General features: G+C 50.4%; 1 protein-coding gene across 4 annotated transcripts; it reads left to right on the plus strand.

Annotated features, from left to right (window-relative positions):
• Nucleotides 1–660: 660 nt before the first annotated feature.
• Nucleotides 661–9,817, plus strand: SLC38A5 (solute carrier family 38 member 5). 4 transcript variants are annotated; one of them, XM_061137426.1, is made up of 16 exons: nucleotides 661–750; nucleotides 2,180–2,233; nucleotides 2,321–2,390; nucleotides 2,748–2,866; nucleotides 2,959–3,032; nucleotides 3,656–3,748; nucleotides 3,875–3,953; nucleotides 5,763–5,845; nucleotides 6,147–6,205; nucleotides 6,297–6,434; nucleotides 6,644–6,723; nucleotides 7,377–7,477; nucleotides 7,728–7,843; nucleotides 8,625–8,769; nucleotides 8,863–8,966; nucleotides 9,440–9,817. In XM_061137426.1, the coding sequence occupies exons 2-16, from the start codon at nucleotides 2,181–2,183 to the stop codon at nucleotides 9,539–9,541; spliced, it is 1,416 nt and encodes a 471-aa protein (XP_060993409.1). In that variant the 5' UTR covers nucleotides 661–750; nucleotide 2,180; the 3' UTR covers nucleotides 9,542–9,817. The 4 variants fall into 4 exon arrangements, with proteins under 4 accessions (XP_060993409.1, XP_060993410.1, XP_060993411.1 ...); XM_061137427.1 differs by having other exon boundaries at nucleotides 2,751–2,866; XM_061137428.1 differs by lacking the exon at nucleotides 8,625–8,769.
• Nucleotides 9,818–12,485: the final 2,668 nt, after the last annotated feature.

Genomic DNA, 12,485 nt, shown 5'->3' on the forward strand with positions numbered 1-12,485 from the left:
TTGCCACCTGCCCCCCTATGTGTCTCTCAGCCTCAGCCACTTGCTCTGTCCCTTTGGGCCAGTGTGTCTGTTCCAAATCTCTGTTTGTGGATGTGCCTGGCTGTGTCCACCTGTCCATCTGCATTTATCCAGGAGCTTGCATGAGCCTCTCCCTGTCCACTGTTTCTGAGTCTTTCTCCTCTTACTGCTCAGCTGCCTGTCTATCACTCTCTCACACTCCCCATGTCTTTCTACCCCTTCTTGTTTTCTGTCCTTGTGCTATTTCTTCTGCCTGCTTGTCTCTATTTGAGATCATTTCTCTTCCTATCTCTGTCTCTCTCCTGCCATCCATCCCATTCTGCCGTGTGTCTGACCTGAGTCAGTTCCCTCTGTCTGTCTTTTCCTTTCTAGATGTGTGTCTGTTCCCTTGATCTTTCAGTCCATCTCCACCGCCTGCCCAGGAAACCTGTTTCCTTCAACGTGGGTTCAGATGAAAGGAGGCAACCCCTCTGTTTCCCCCACTCAGAACCAGAAGAGGGAAACTGAATAAAAGTTAAAACTTTACAGGGGAGGAAAAAAAAAAAAAAAAAAAACCGCGGGGCAGATGGAGCACCGGCAGTGCTGATTAGCCACTGACAAAACCCGAAGTGTTGATTGGTCAGAGGGCAGGCGAAGGCAGGGTCTGGCTGAGTGGGAGCCCTGCCGCCCCGTGACGGGGTCCCAGAGCCCCAGTTCTGAGTTGCCGCTTCAACAGCTGAGAGGAGCAGGGAGGTGAGCAGGGGGTGCTGGCCATCGAGGGGGCTCCTGAGATGCCAAGGCACGAACAGGGGTCCCGGGAGGGGGCTCAGGGGTTCCCTGGAGATTTTTTTAGTCCTAGTGAGGAATTAAATGGGAGGGGGAGTCCTTTTGGTACCCAGATCCCAGGAAATGAATCCAGGAGTGAGTGGGAGTCTTGAAAGAGTACTCACGCTTGATGATGGGGCTCCTTGAGAGCCTTCCCTGACCCACTGAGGGGATTCAGGGCTTGGGTAGGGGGTTTCCTGGAGGCAGTTTTAGTGATGATGGGGACCTTGAATGGGGTTTTCTGAGATACGGCATTCCCAGGAAGTGAGTTCAGGGCTGGGGGGGTTCTTTAGAGACACCCCATCCAGAAGAGGGGGACTCCAGGTTTGCATGGGGATTGCAGAGACACCCCACCCCAGGAAACACATCAGGCACTGGGAGTGGGCTTTTGATGACTGTCTGAGGGACCACTTCTCCTCACGAGGGGAAATTAGGGCTCAGGCGAGGTTCCTGAGACACCCCAAGTTCAGAAACAATCTCAAGCCTGGAAGTGTCTCTAAAGTGACTTCTACTAAAATAAGGGTGTATAAGACTTGACAACGGTCCTGGAGAATACCTCTCTAGTCCCTAGGAAGGGAATTAAATGGGAGTCCCCGGGTCACTTCTATCCCTGGAAGGGGGTTCAGTTTGGAGAATTGCCTTTGGCCTCTAGCGAGAATATTCAGAGTTGTGGCAGAGAGCAGTTTGCCGTGTCCTGTCCCCAGCAGGACTGGGGTCGCCGAGCCTGCCCCTCATCCCATCCCCAGCCCCTTCAACAGGTTGCATCAGCTCTTGCTCAGGCTGGCGGCCCAGGCGGGGAGGAGGGGGGTAGGGGGCGTTAGGAGGGGTGGGGCAGTCGGGTTGACACGTGTCCCTGTAAGGAGTAAGAGGCCTAACCACACGGTGAGGGTGGAGGGAAGGGGGAGGTGCTCGGGGGACCGGGGAAGGAGAGAAACCGAGAGCAAGAGAGAGTGAGTCTGGGGTCTGAGAGGAGAGGCTGTCCCCACTCCAGATGGCCATCTCGTCTGCTGAGGGGTCGGTATCTCTCATTCTGTCTCTGTCCCTACCCCTTTATCTCTGGTTGCCTTCTTTTTTCTCCATGTCTCAATGAGTAAGGTGTTGGCGTCTCTCCCTCTCTGATTCCCTTCTGTCTCTCCCATCTCTTTTTCCCTCAGCCTCTCCCTCTTGTCTCCAATCCTCTCCACTTTCCTTCCTGTCTCTCTCATCCCTCTGTCCCCGTTCCCCTCGCCTCATCTGTGTCTCTGTTTCTGTATCTGTCCATCGCCATCAGAGCCCCAGTCCCCTTCATCTAGGTCACCCCACTTTGTAAGCTGCCCTGCTCCATAACTGACCCCCCGACCCATTTCTCTGCCCACAGGATGGAACTGCAGGATCCAAAGATGAACAGAGCCCTCCCTGGGAGTGCTGTGGAGTGAGTCGGGAGCCCAAGGGGTCAAGGTCAGGGGTCGGAATTACCTTCTCATCACCTCCTCAATTTCTCTGCCTATTCTACCTGCAGGCAGGAGCATGAGGGCTTCCTGCCCAGCCGTAGTCCTTCTCCTGGGAGGAAACCGGCCCAGTTCATGGATGTGAGTGACCCCACAGGACCCATCCCAGTTGTATCTTGCCCAACTTAGCTCCTCCCCTACTGGTCCCTCTTCCCCGGCTCTTCCCTTTGGCTGTTTAGCCTCTGATCTCTGCCCCACCCTCCCCTGTTCCTCTCTACTTCCAGCTGCTCCCCTCTAGAATCTCCCTTCCCCGCTCTCCCTTTCCCAGCTTCTTCCCATCTTCAAATTCTTTTCCTTCTTCTGATGGCCCTTCCTGGGTTTCTCCCTGCCCCCATCACTTCTTCCCTAGCCTTTCCCAAGGCCCCAGCACTGGTCTCCGTCCCTAGTCTCCTTACCTGGTCCCCCTCCCCATGTTCCCTGGGCCTTGTCCCTTACCAGCAGTTCGAGGGGAAGACATCGTTTGGAATGTCAGTGTTCAACCTCAGCAACGCCATCATGGGCAGCGGCATCCTGGGGCTGGCCTATGCCATGGCCCACACGGGGATCCTCCTCTTTCTGTGAGTCCTAGGCAGTCTGGAGTGGGGGCTGGGTGTTGTGGGGCCAGCTGGGAGGCTTGGAGGCCAAGTCCGAGCAGTGCCATCTACCATAGGGCTTTGTTGCTGTGCATCGCTCTTCTGTCTTCGTACTCCATCCATCTCCTGCTGACCTGTGCTGGTGTTGTAGGTGAGACCCAGAGCTCACCTAGACCTTGGCCTCCAGACCCAAGACCGGCCCCTCAGAACTTGGATCCAGAACCCCAGACACCACACTCAACTCTCTGGACTCCAGACCCCAGACTGTACCCTGGGTCTCATACCTTATCTGGGTTCCCAGATTCCCAAGGACCAATCCTCAGCCCTCAGTCTGACCATCAAAGCCTGTTGCTCAGACCCTGCCTACTCCCAGACCATTCCACTCCACCCTCAGTCTCCAGCTTACTTAGCAAGGAAGCCAGCCCCACAACCCAAGACCCTGGCCCCCCAGCTCCCAAGCTGCCACAGCCCCTGATCTCAGACTTCATTCCTACCATGGCTTCAGTGGAATGAAGCCATGGTAGGACCCCCAAGACCCCCACTACCCACATCTGGCCCCCAACTTTCTCCCTGGCCACAGATCCTACCTGCCAGACTCCAGTCCCAAGCCCAGTCCTAACTGCCTAACCCTCACCTCCAGCTTCGAGCAATGAGACCCAATTAGCCCAAGCCCCAGCTCCCTAGCTCCCAGGCTCTGGCTCTGGGAGGCTCTCCCACCCCTGGCTTGGCCTCCTGGACCCACAACCTGTCCCTGTCTGGTCCCCTCCCCTCCAGGCATCCGAGCCTATGAACAGCTGGGACAGAGGGCGCTGGGACCTGCGGGGAAAGTAGTGGTGGCGGCGGTCATCTGTCTGCACAATGTTGGGGGTGAGGACTCTGAGACGTTGGGGTCAGCTTGGGGGAAGAGGGTGGGCTGAGGTGGGCTTCCCCAGGCTGGGGTGGGAGGGAGATGAGGGGAATGCTTCTGCTTACACCTGCCCCCACCTGCACCAGCCATGTCCAGTTACCTGTTCATCATCAAATCCGAACTTCCCCTGGTTATCGCCACTTTCCTGGACGTGGACCCTGAGGGGTGAGTGTGCAACACCCCTTGGCTCTGACCCACAGGCCACTGATTCTGCCTGTGGGGTCCAGCTGCTAGCTTCAACTCTATGTCCAGCTGACTCCCAGGTCTTCTATTTTTGAGGCTGTTGGGCAGGCCAGTTTGGGCAGACTGCGATCCCTGTGTACTGTGATGCTAGCCGTATGTGTGACTGTTGCTCTGGCTAGTGGAGTCCAGTAACACCACATGTTGATTTTTGTGACTGTTCTGGCTGACTCCATGTGTCCAGTGTACTCTCATGTTGACCCTGTGGCTACACCTATCCAGTAGACCTAAATTTTTTCCATGGGTTTGATTCTGTGACTCTTGTACTGGCAGATTCTCTGGCCATCTGTATGCTAGCTGACTACAGCTGTGTCCTATATACTGTGACTCCAATCATGTGTGTTTGACATTTGCTTACTCTGACTTTCTCTATCCGGTGGATTCTGTTTGATTCTGGGTCCATTAGGCTTGGCTGAATTTGTCTAGGTATAAGTGTATGGTCACTGACTCCAGCAGAGTATGTGCACGTGTTTGTGCAGTGTACCGTGGCGCCAGCTATGTATACACGTGCGTGTGTGCTCAGTCACTCAGTCATTTTGGACTCTTTGTGACCTCGTGGACTGTAGCCGATTAGGGCTCCTCTGTTCGTGGAATTTTCCAAGCAAGAATACTGGAGTGGGTTGCTGTTTCCTACTCCAATGTATAAATGATTTGTGTTTAACTCTCTGTGTTTAACTTGGTTACCATTGTTCTGGCATATTCTTTCTGGCTGTTTGTGTGTGAGCCTCAACTGTGACTGTATATGTTTTCTGTATTATGGTTCCAACCATGTATGTTTGCCTGTTCTGAGTATATATCCAGCCAATTGTGTGTTTAATTCTGCATCCGTCTGTTGGCTGAATCTTTTCAGTTGTTTATATATGATAGCTGATTCTGTGTATCCTCTTAGATCTTTCGTTTGATCCTGAAGCCATTCAGATAGCTGACAGTCTATGTGACTAGATGTGTCTAATTGTTATAATTAGCTCCCACTGCATATATGACCAGTGGTGCTTTGTTGGTTTGTAACTGTGTGTCTAGTAGGAAGAGAATATGTGAATGCCTGGAACACAGTAAGCACTATTTAATAAAATTCTTTGAAGAAATGAACAATTGTTCAGCCAATTCTGTATTAACAGACTATCCTGCCTGGACACCTCCCTCCAATATCTGTATAGATCCCTCTCTTTCTTTGAGCTTGGTTCCAACAGCATGGCCAGCTGGCTAATTCTGTCTCAATTTCCATCTTTGACTCTGTGGCCAAATCAGCTCAACTACTTTCAAGTGCTCAACAAACCTTGAGTTGTTCAAACAATCACACATATGTGTTTCTGACTTTTTGTCGACTCTGCAGACCATCAAGAGATCATCAGACTGTTGTTCTACCTGTTAGACATACCAGGGTCATGACTCACTCTGTGTCTGGTACCTTGTGTTGGACAATGTGAATCTGGCTGTTGTGGGCTGTTGTTTGCCCATCTGACTGTATGTCCACTTGAGGTCTGATGACACAGTTTGTCCAGCTATGTGTGTGTTCCCAGCTATATCCCTCTGACAGTGTGTGGCTGATAGTCTGATAATCTGTCTGACTGTTTCTGTCATTCCTGTTGTGCCATTTGTCTCTGTAACCACCTGGAGGGGTCAGCTCATCTCTCTTGACTGTGTGCAGAAACCTGTCTGGCTGTATTCTATGAGTGTCTGCTTGACAGTTTTCTTTGGTAGGCAGTTAGTCACTATGTTTGCCTGTCTCCTTAGGGACTGGTTCTTGAAGGGAAACCTTCTTATCATCATTGTCAGTGTTTTAATCATCCTGCCACTGGCCCTCATGAGACACTTGGGTAAGCGGCTTCCTGCCTTGGTCATTTGGATGATGGAATTAGAGAAGGGGAGCCAGATTAAAAGAATCTCAATTTTTAAGGGCTGTGGAATACCAGGGGAGAGCTTGTTTCATGTGGGTTTTAACAGATGAATAGGAGTTTGTCAAGTGTTGGGGGGCTGGTCCAGGTAGAAGTTTGTGCAAAGTGTGGCAAAATTGGGGTGAGGGGGGCCTTGAATTGAAGATCAGACTAGGGATTGATATTTGCTCGGGCGGGGGGGGGTTCCCTTGATTTCTGAGACTCTGTATATTGCCCCTTGCAGGCTACCTGGGGTATACCAGTGGTCTCTCTCTGACCTGTATGCTGTTTTTCCTCATTTCGGTGAGTCTGAGGGAGAAGGACATGCAAAAGTTTTGGGGCATTGGGACATAGCCTTCCCCATAACCTCACTTCCCCACCCTCCCTCCTCCAGGTCATCTATAAGAAGTTCCAGCTTGGCTGCACTGTAGGTCACAATGAAACAGCAGTGGACAGCAGGAGCTCCCCAAGCCTTCCCATCCAGGGGCTTAACACAAGCTGTGAGGCCCAGATGTTCACAGCTGACTCACAGGTTGGTGTGCTGGCATATGTCTATGCCTTGCACTGTGCGCAAGTCCTCTGGTTTTGTCCCACACTGCACTCTGCTCAGAGTGGAGCCAGGTATTGGACATCGGGAGCTTCCATGTGTCTGATGTGGAAGGCAATGGTGGGGCTGCGGGAGTGGGGAGGAGAAGATGGAACCCTTAGACTCTAATCTTTGTACTTGGACCATTCCCCCAGATGTTCTACACAGTGCCCATTATGGCTTTTGCCTTTGTCTGCCACCCTGAAGTGCTGCCCATCTATACAGAACTCTGCCGGTGAGTGGGCAGGCAAGTGGGCATGGGTGATAGGGCAGCAGGTGGGGTGATAGTCATAATGTCTATCATATTCCTGGTACTATACAGCTCGATTGTGGCCAGATTGTGCCAAGGGAGGGATTTGAGGTGGCCGGGAGGCCTTGGGAGACGCAACTCAATGACTGTTTACTGATTGGGGCTTAAGTATTCTACCCTTTTAACATCCAATACAGGTGTGAATGGGCAAATGGAGAGGCTGAGATCAGATGAAGGGGTGGCATATGTGGATGGTATGGGGAGATGGGGAAGGTCAGATGGAGAGGGATATGGATGTGTGAAGGAAGGGCAGGGATGATGTGATGATGGGAGGAATGTGTGAATGATCAATCGGGGGGACTGTGTGGATAATCAGAATGGAGGGAGAGGCTGTGACAGTCAAATGAAAAATAGAGACAGAGATGGGCAGAGAGATATGCAGAGTTGGTCATATGGGGTGAGAGGGATGGATAGAGAAAGGAGGCATGGCTAATACAGGGGAGGCAGAGATGGGCATCCCAGTGTGTACTAGCTGAACATCAGCTCTGGGAAGACTCTAGAGGGTGAGGGCTGGTTCGGAGGGGCCTGGACCAAGCCCATGGTCTGGACATGACAGTTCTATGACCTCTATACCTCAGGCCCTCCAAGCGCAGAATGCAGGCTGTGGCCAATGTGTCCATTGGGGCCATGTTCTGCATGTATGGGCTCACGGCGACCTTTGGATACCTCACCTTCTACAGTGAGTGGGGCTGGGGCCAGGGTTGGGTAGAGAGCTAGGGTGGGGTCTGGGTAGATTACTAGGCAGGAGCCTCAGCACTTTCCTTGCATGCTTTCAGACCCACTGGTTTCCAAAGGGACTATACACACCCTGCATGGAGATTCTGTCACTGTCTGTGTGTGCGTGTGTATGTAAGTGCACACATATATGTTTCTGGGACACTGGTCCTGGTGCTCCAATCACATCCCATCTCCTGTGTCCCATGTCCCAGGCAGCGTGGAGGCGGAGATGCTACACATGTATAGCCAGCATGACCTGCTCATCCTCTGTGTACGTCTAGCGGTGCTGCTTGCTGTGACTCTCACGGTGCCAGTCGTGCTGTTCCCTGTATGTTGGGGGTGAGGGTGGGCCTACAGGGTGGAGGGGCATGGATGGATGGGTAGAGGGTGTAGGCAGGAATGTTTGGATGGAGGGTGGAGGTAGGAGTGGATAGATGGATGGATAGAAGAGGCTGGGATGGACAGACAGGGAAAATAGAGTTGTCAGATGGACAGAGAGGTCCATAAAATAGATGGTCAGACACAAGGGGCACATCGATGGCAGAATATAAAGAATCAGAAGAACAGGATTGGTCATTTCGAGGGAGGAGGCACAGATGTCTGACTAGACAGGAGAGGCAGGAATAGACAGAGGGCAGAGACATAGGTAGATGGATAGGGATGGACAGATAAAGGATGGAGACAGAAGTAGTGAGGTGTAGGAGGGACAAGGCTCCCTGATGGAGAGGTTGGCTGAGCAGACAGAGGAGGGAGATGGAAGTCATCAGATGAGGAGAGAGGGGCAGGGACCTCAGGGTGGAAGGACATGTGGGTGGTCAGGAAGGAGGAGGCAGACATAGTTGGACAGAGGAGGACAAGATTTCAGACAGTGAGTGGAGGCATAGATGGATGATCATCCAGAATGGTCATGGACTGTCAAGCAGAAGGGATGCAGGATGCTCATTTGGAAGGTAGAGGCACAGATGGATGGTCAGACAGAGAGGAGGTAGAGTCAGATGGAGGAGAAATCAGGGGTCTCAGACTATGGGTGGTGTTAGAGACAGATAAATACATAGAAGGGGAGGCAGTGCTTGAACCCTGACCCTCATCCTACTGTAGTCTGGTCACAGATCCGCCGGGCTCTGCAGCAGCTACTTTATCCAAGCAAGGCCTTCAGCTGGCCACGCCATGTGGCCATAGCACTGATCCTGCTTGTCTTGGTCAATGTCCTCGTCATTTGTGTGCCAACCATCCGGGATATCTTTGGGGTTATTGGTCTGTATCCCCAGCCCTAGTCCCAGACCCCACCTAATGTGGGCCTTGTATCCCAATCTTACATTGCTTCTTTCCTTCCTGCTTGTCCTTCAGGGTCTACCTCAGCCCCCAGCCTCATTTTCATCCTTCCCAGCATCTTCTACCTCCGCATTGTGCCCTCTGAGGTGGAGCCCCTCTACTCTTGGCCCAAGATCCAGGTGAGCATTCCAGGGGAGGGTTGGGGAAAGAGGGAGCATTCTGAGGAGGGAACATTCAAGGATAGCTAAGGGTTGAGGGAACATTTTCAAGAGGGGGCTTGGAGGAGAGAGGGCAGATGGTCTAGAAGAATGAAGGAGATTGTCATAGGAAGAGGCTGAGCAGACAGAGCACAAGAAGGGTTTGAGAAGACAGCAAGCACTCAAGAAGGGGCTGATGTGGAGGAAGCATTATTCAGACAGATGGAAGGAGCACTGTTAGGAGAAGGTTGGAACATTTTCAAGAAAGATGGGGGAGAGTACTCCCTGAAGAATTCTAGGAAGACGGAAGGAGGAGTCACAGGAAGGGGTTGGTTTAAAAGAAGGAGAGAGAGCAGAAAAGGAGGATCAGGAATGAATGCGGCATTCGCTGGAGGGGATGGGGGAGCTTGGGTAGGTACACACCCAGCCCCATCTTTTCTCCCTCTCACCCACAGGCTCTGTGTTTTGGTGTCTTGGGGGTCCTCTTCATGGCGATCAGCCTAGGTTTCATGTTTGCCAACTGGGCCACAGGCCAGAGCCATGTATCTGGACACTGACCAAGCCCTGCTTCACCTGGGCCCCAGTGTGCATCCACCCGTGCACGTGGAGGGAGATGGACTGCTCTCCCAGTTCCCATCAATATGGTCACTGGCTGAAGAGTGGTCCACTCCCTTCTTCCTCAGGGGATGCCAAGCTCAGATCATGACTCTAACCCCAACCCCAACCCTACAGGAGGATGAGGAGGAGGCTAAGTCCTTGGGGAACCCCTGCCCAGTCCAGTCTTTTCTGCTTCCTCCTTGTAGAAGCTGTTTTTCAGGGTCACTGTCGAGCTAAAGGGGAAGAATAAAGATGCTAAATTGCAACTCTGGCATCAGTATTTCATTTCTTTCTGGGACCTCTTAGGGGAGCCTCCCCAGGTTCAAACGGGTAAATGGACAGGAGGACTGTACTAGCTCTTATCTGTTCACCCACTTCTCTGCCCTTCAGTAGCTGGCTACAAAACTCACATAGATCCCTTCACTGGCTCACTCAGGAAACATCTCCCAGAGGCTACTGGCAACCAGGCACTGTTCTAGGTGCTGGGGATATAGCAGCTGATCAAGCAGACAATAATCCCTGAAGTTGATGTCCTAGCACAAGAAATGTGCTAGGCAAAATATGACCTGCTGGCCAAATTCAGTTCAGTGCCTTTTTGTTTGTCCCCCAAGCTAAGAATGGTTTACACATTTCTAAGTGATTGGAAAAAAAATCAAAAGAAGAATTTGTGACTGTTGAAAATTAACATGAAATTCAAACCTCAGTGTCTGCAAATAAAGCTTCATTGAAACTGTCACACTCCTTGTACAGGCCACCAAAACAAACAAACAAACAAACAAACAAAACAGTCACACTTGTTCATTTACACATTGATGATGGCTCTTTAGTGTTACAACAGCAGAGATGAGGAGTTGCAAGGGAGACCATAGGGCTCACAAAGCCTAAGCTATTCTGGCCCTTTTCAGGAAAAAATTGCTAATCTCTGATTGAGCTGAAGAGAGGAAAACAGATAAAGATGAGCACTATGAGGAAAATGAGAATAATGCTGGGGTTGGTGGCAGGGGGTGGCGGGCAATCAGGGAGACCTCACTGAGGAAAGGAAAAGGAGCTGGGTCCTTGATTGACTAGAAGGAGCAAGTCAAGTTTCAAGTAGAGGAAGCAGCCAGTGCAGAGTCCCTGAGGTAGGAGCAAGTATGGCAGGTCCAAGGAGGTACCAGGGTGGCCATTTTGCTCTTCCATCAGCCAATGACACCACAGTCTTGCCAGCAGACTGCTAGGAAACATGGACATTTGCCCCACTAATAAGTGAAAAAGGTATTGCTCTTAAAATTAATGTGTGTTTCTTTCAGTTAAGTTCAGTCACTCAATCATGTCCGACTCTTTGCAACCCCATTAGACTGCAGCATATCAGGTTTCCCTGTCTATCACCAGCTCACAGAGCTTGCTCAAACTCATGTGCATCAAGTCGGTGATGCCATCCAACCATCTTGTCCTCTGTCATCCCCTTCTCCTCCAGCCTTCAATCATTCCCAGCATTGGTCTTTTCCAATGAGTCAGCTCTTTGCACCAAGAGGCCAAAGTATTGGAATTTCAGCTTCAGCATCAGTCCTTCCAATGAATATTCAGGACTGATTTCCTTTAGGATTGACTGATTGAATCTCCTTGGAGTCCAAGTGACACTCAAGAGTCTTCCAACACCAGTTTAAAAGCATCAATTCTTAGGCGCTCAGTTTTCTTTATGGTCCAACTCACATCCATACATGACTGCTGGAAAAACCAGACCTTTGTCAGCAAAGTAATGTCTGCTTTTTAACATGCTGTCTAGGTTGGTCATAGCTTTCCTTCCAAGGAGCAAGTGTCTTTTAATTTCATGGCTGCAGTCACCATATGCAGTGATTTTGGAGCCCAAGTAAATAAAGTCTGTCACTGTTTCCATTGTTTCCCCATCTATTTGCCATGAAGTGATGGGATCAGATGCCCTGATCTTAGTTTTTTTAAAGTTGAGTTTTAAGCCAACTTTTTCACCCTCCTCTTTCACTTTCATCAAGAGGCTCTTTAGTTCTTCTTCACTTTCTGCCATAAGGGTGGTGTCATCTGCATATCTAAGGTTATTGATATTTCTCCCAGCAATCTTGATTCCAGCTTGTGCTTCATCCAGCCCAGCATTTCGCATTCTGTACTCTGCATATAAGTTCAATAAGCAAGGTGACAATATATAGCCTTGACGTACTCCTTTCCCCATTTGGAACCAGTCTGTTCTTCCATGTACAGTTCTAACTGTTGCTTCCTGACCTGCATGCAGATTTCTCAGGAGGCAGGTAAGGTGGTCTTGTATTCCCATCTTTTGACGAATTACCCACAGTTTATTGTGATCCACACAGTCAAAGGCTTTGGCATAGTAACAAAGCAGAAGTAGATGTTTTTTTTCTGGAATTCTCTTGCTTTTTCGATGATCCAGTGGATGTTGGCAATTTGATCTCTGATTCCTCTGCCTTTTCTAAAACCAGCTTGAACATCTGGAAGTTCACAGTTCACATATTGCTGAAGCCTGGCGTGGAGAATTTGGAGCATTACTTTACTAGTGTGTGAGATGAGTACAATTGTGCGGTAGTTTGAGCATTGTTTGGCATTGCCTTTCTTTGGGATTGGAATGAAAACTGACCTTTTCCAGTCCCGTGGCCACTGCTGAGTTTCCCAAATTTGCTGGCATATTGAGTGCAGCACTTTCACAGCATCATCTTTCAGGATTTGAAATAGCTCAACTGGAATCCCATCACCTCCACTAGCTTTGTTCGTAGTGATGCTTCCTAAGGCCCACTTGACTTCGCATTTCAGGGTGTCTGGCTCTAGGTGAGTGATCACACCATCATGGTTATGTGTGTCATGAAGATCTTTTTTGTATAGTTCTTCTGTGTATTCTTGCCACCTCTTCTTTTTATTATTATTATTATTTATAATTATTTA

This window comes from Dama dama, chromosome X (assembly GCF_033118175.1).
Source record: "Dama dama isolate Ldn47 chromosome X, ASM3311817v1, whole genome shotgun sequence".
Lineage (NCBI taxonomy): Eukaryota > Metazoa > Chordata > Mammalia > Artiodactyla > Cervidae > Dama > Dama dama.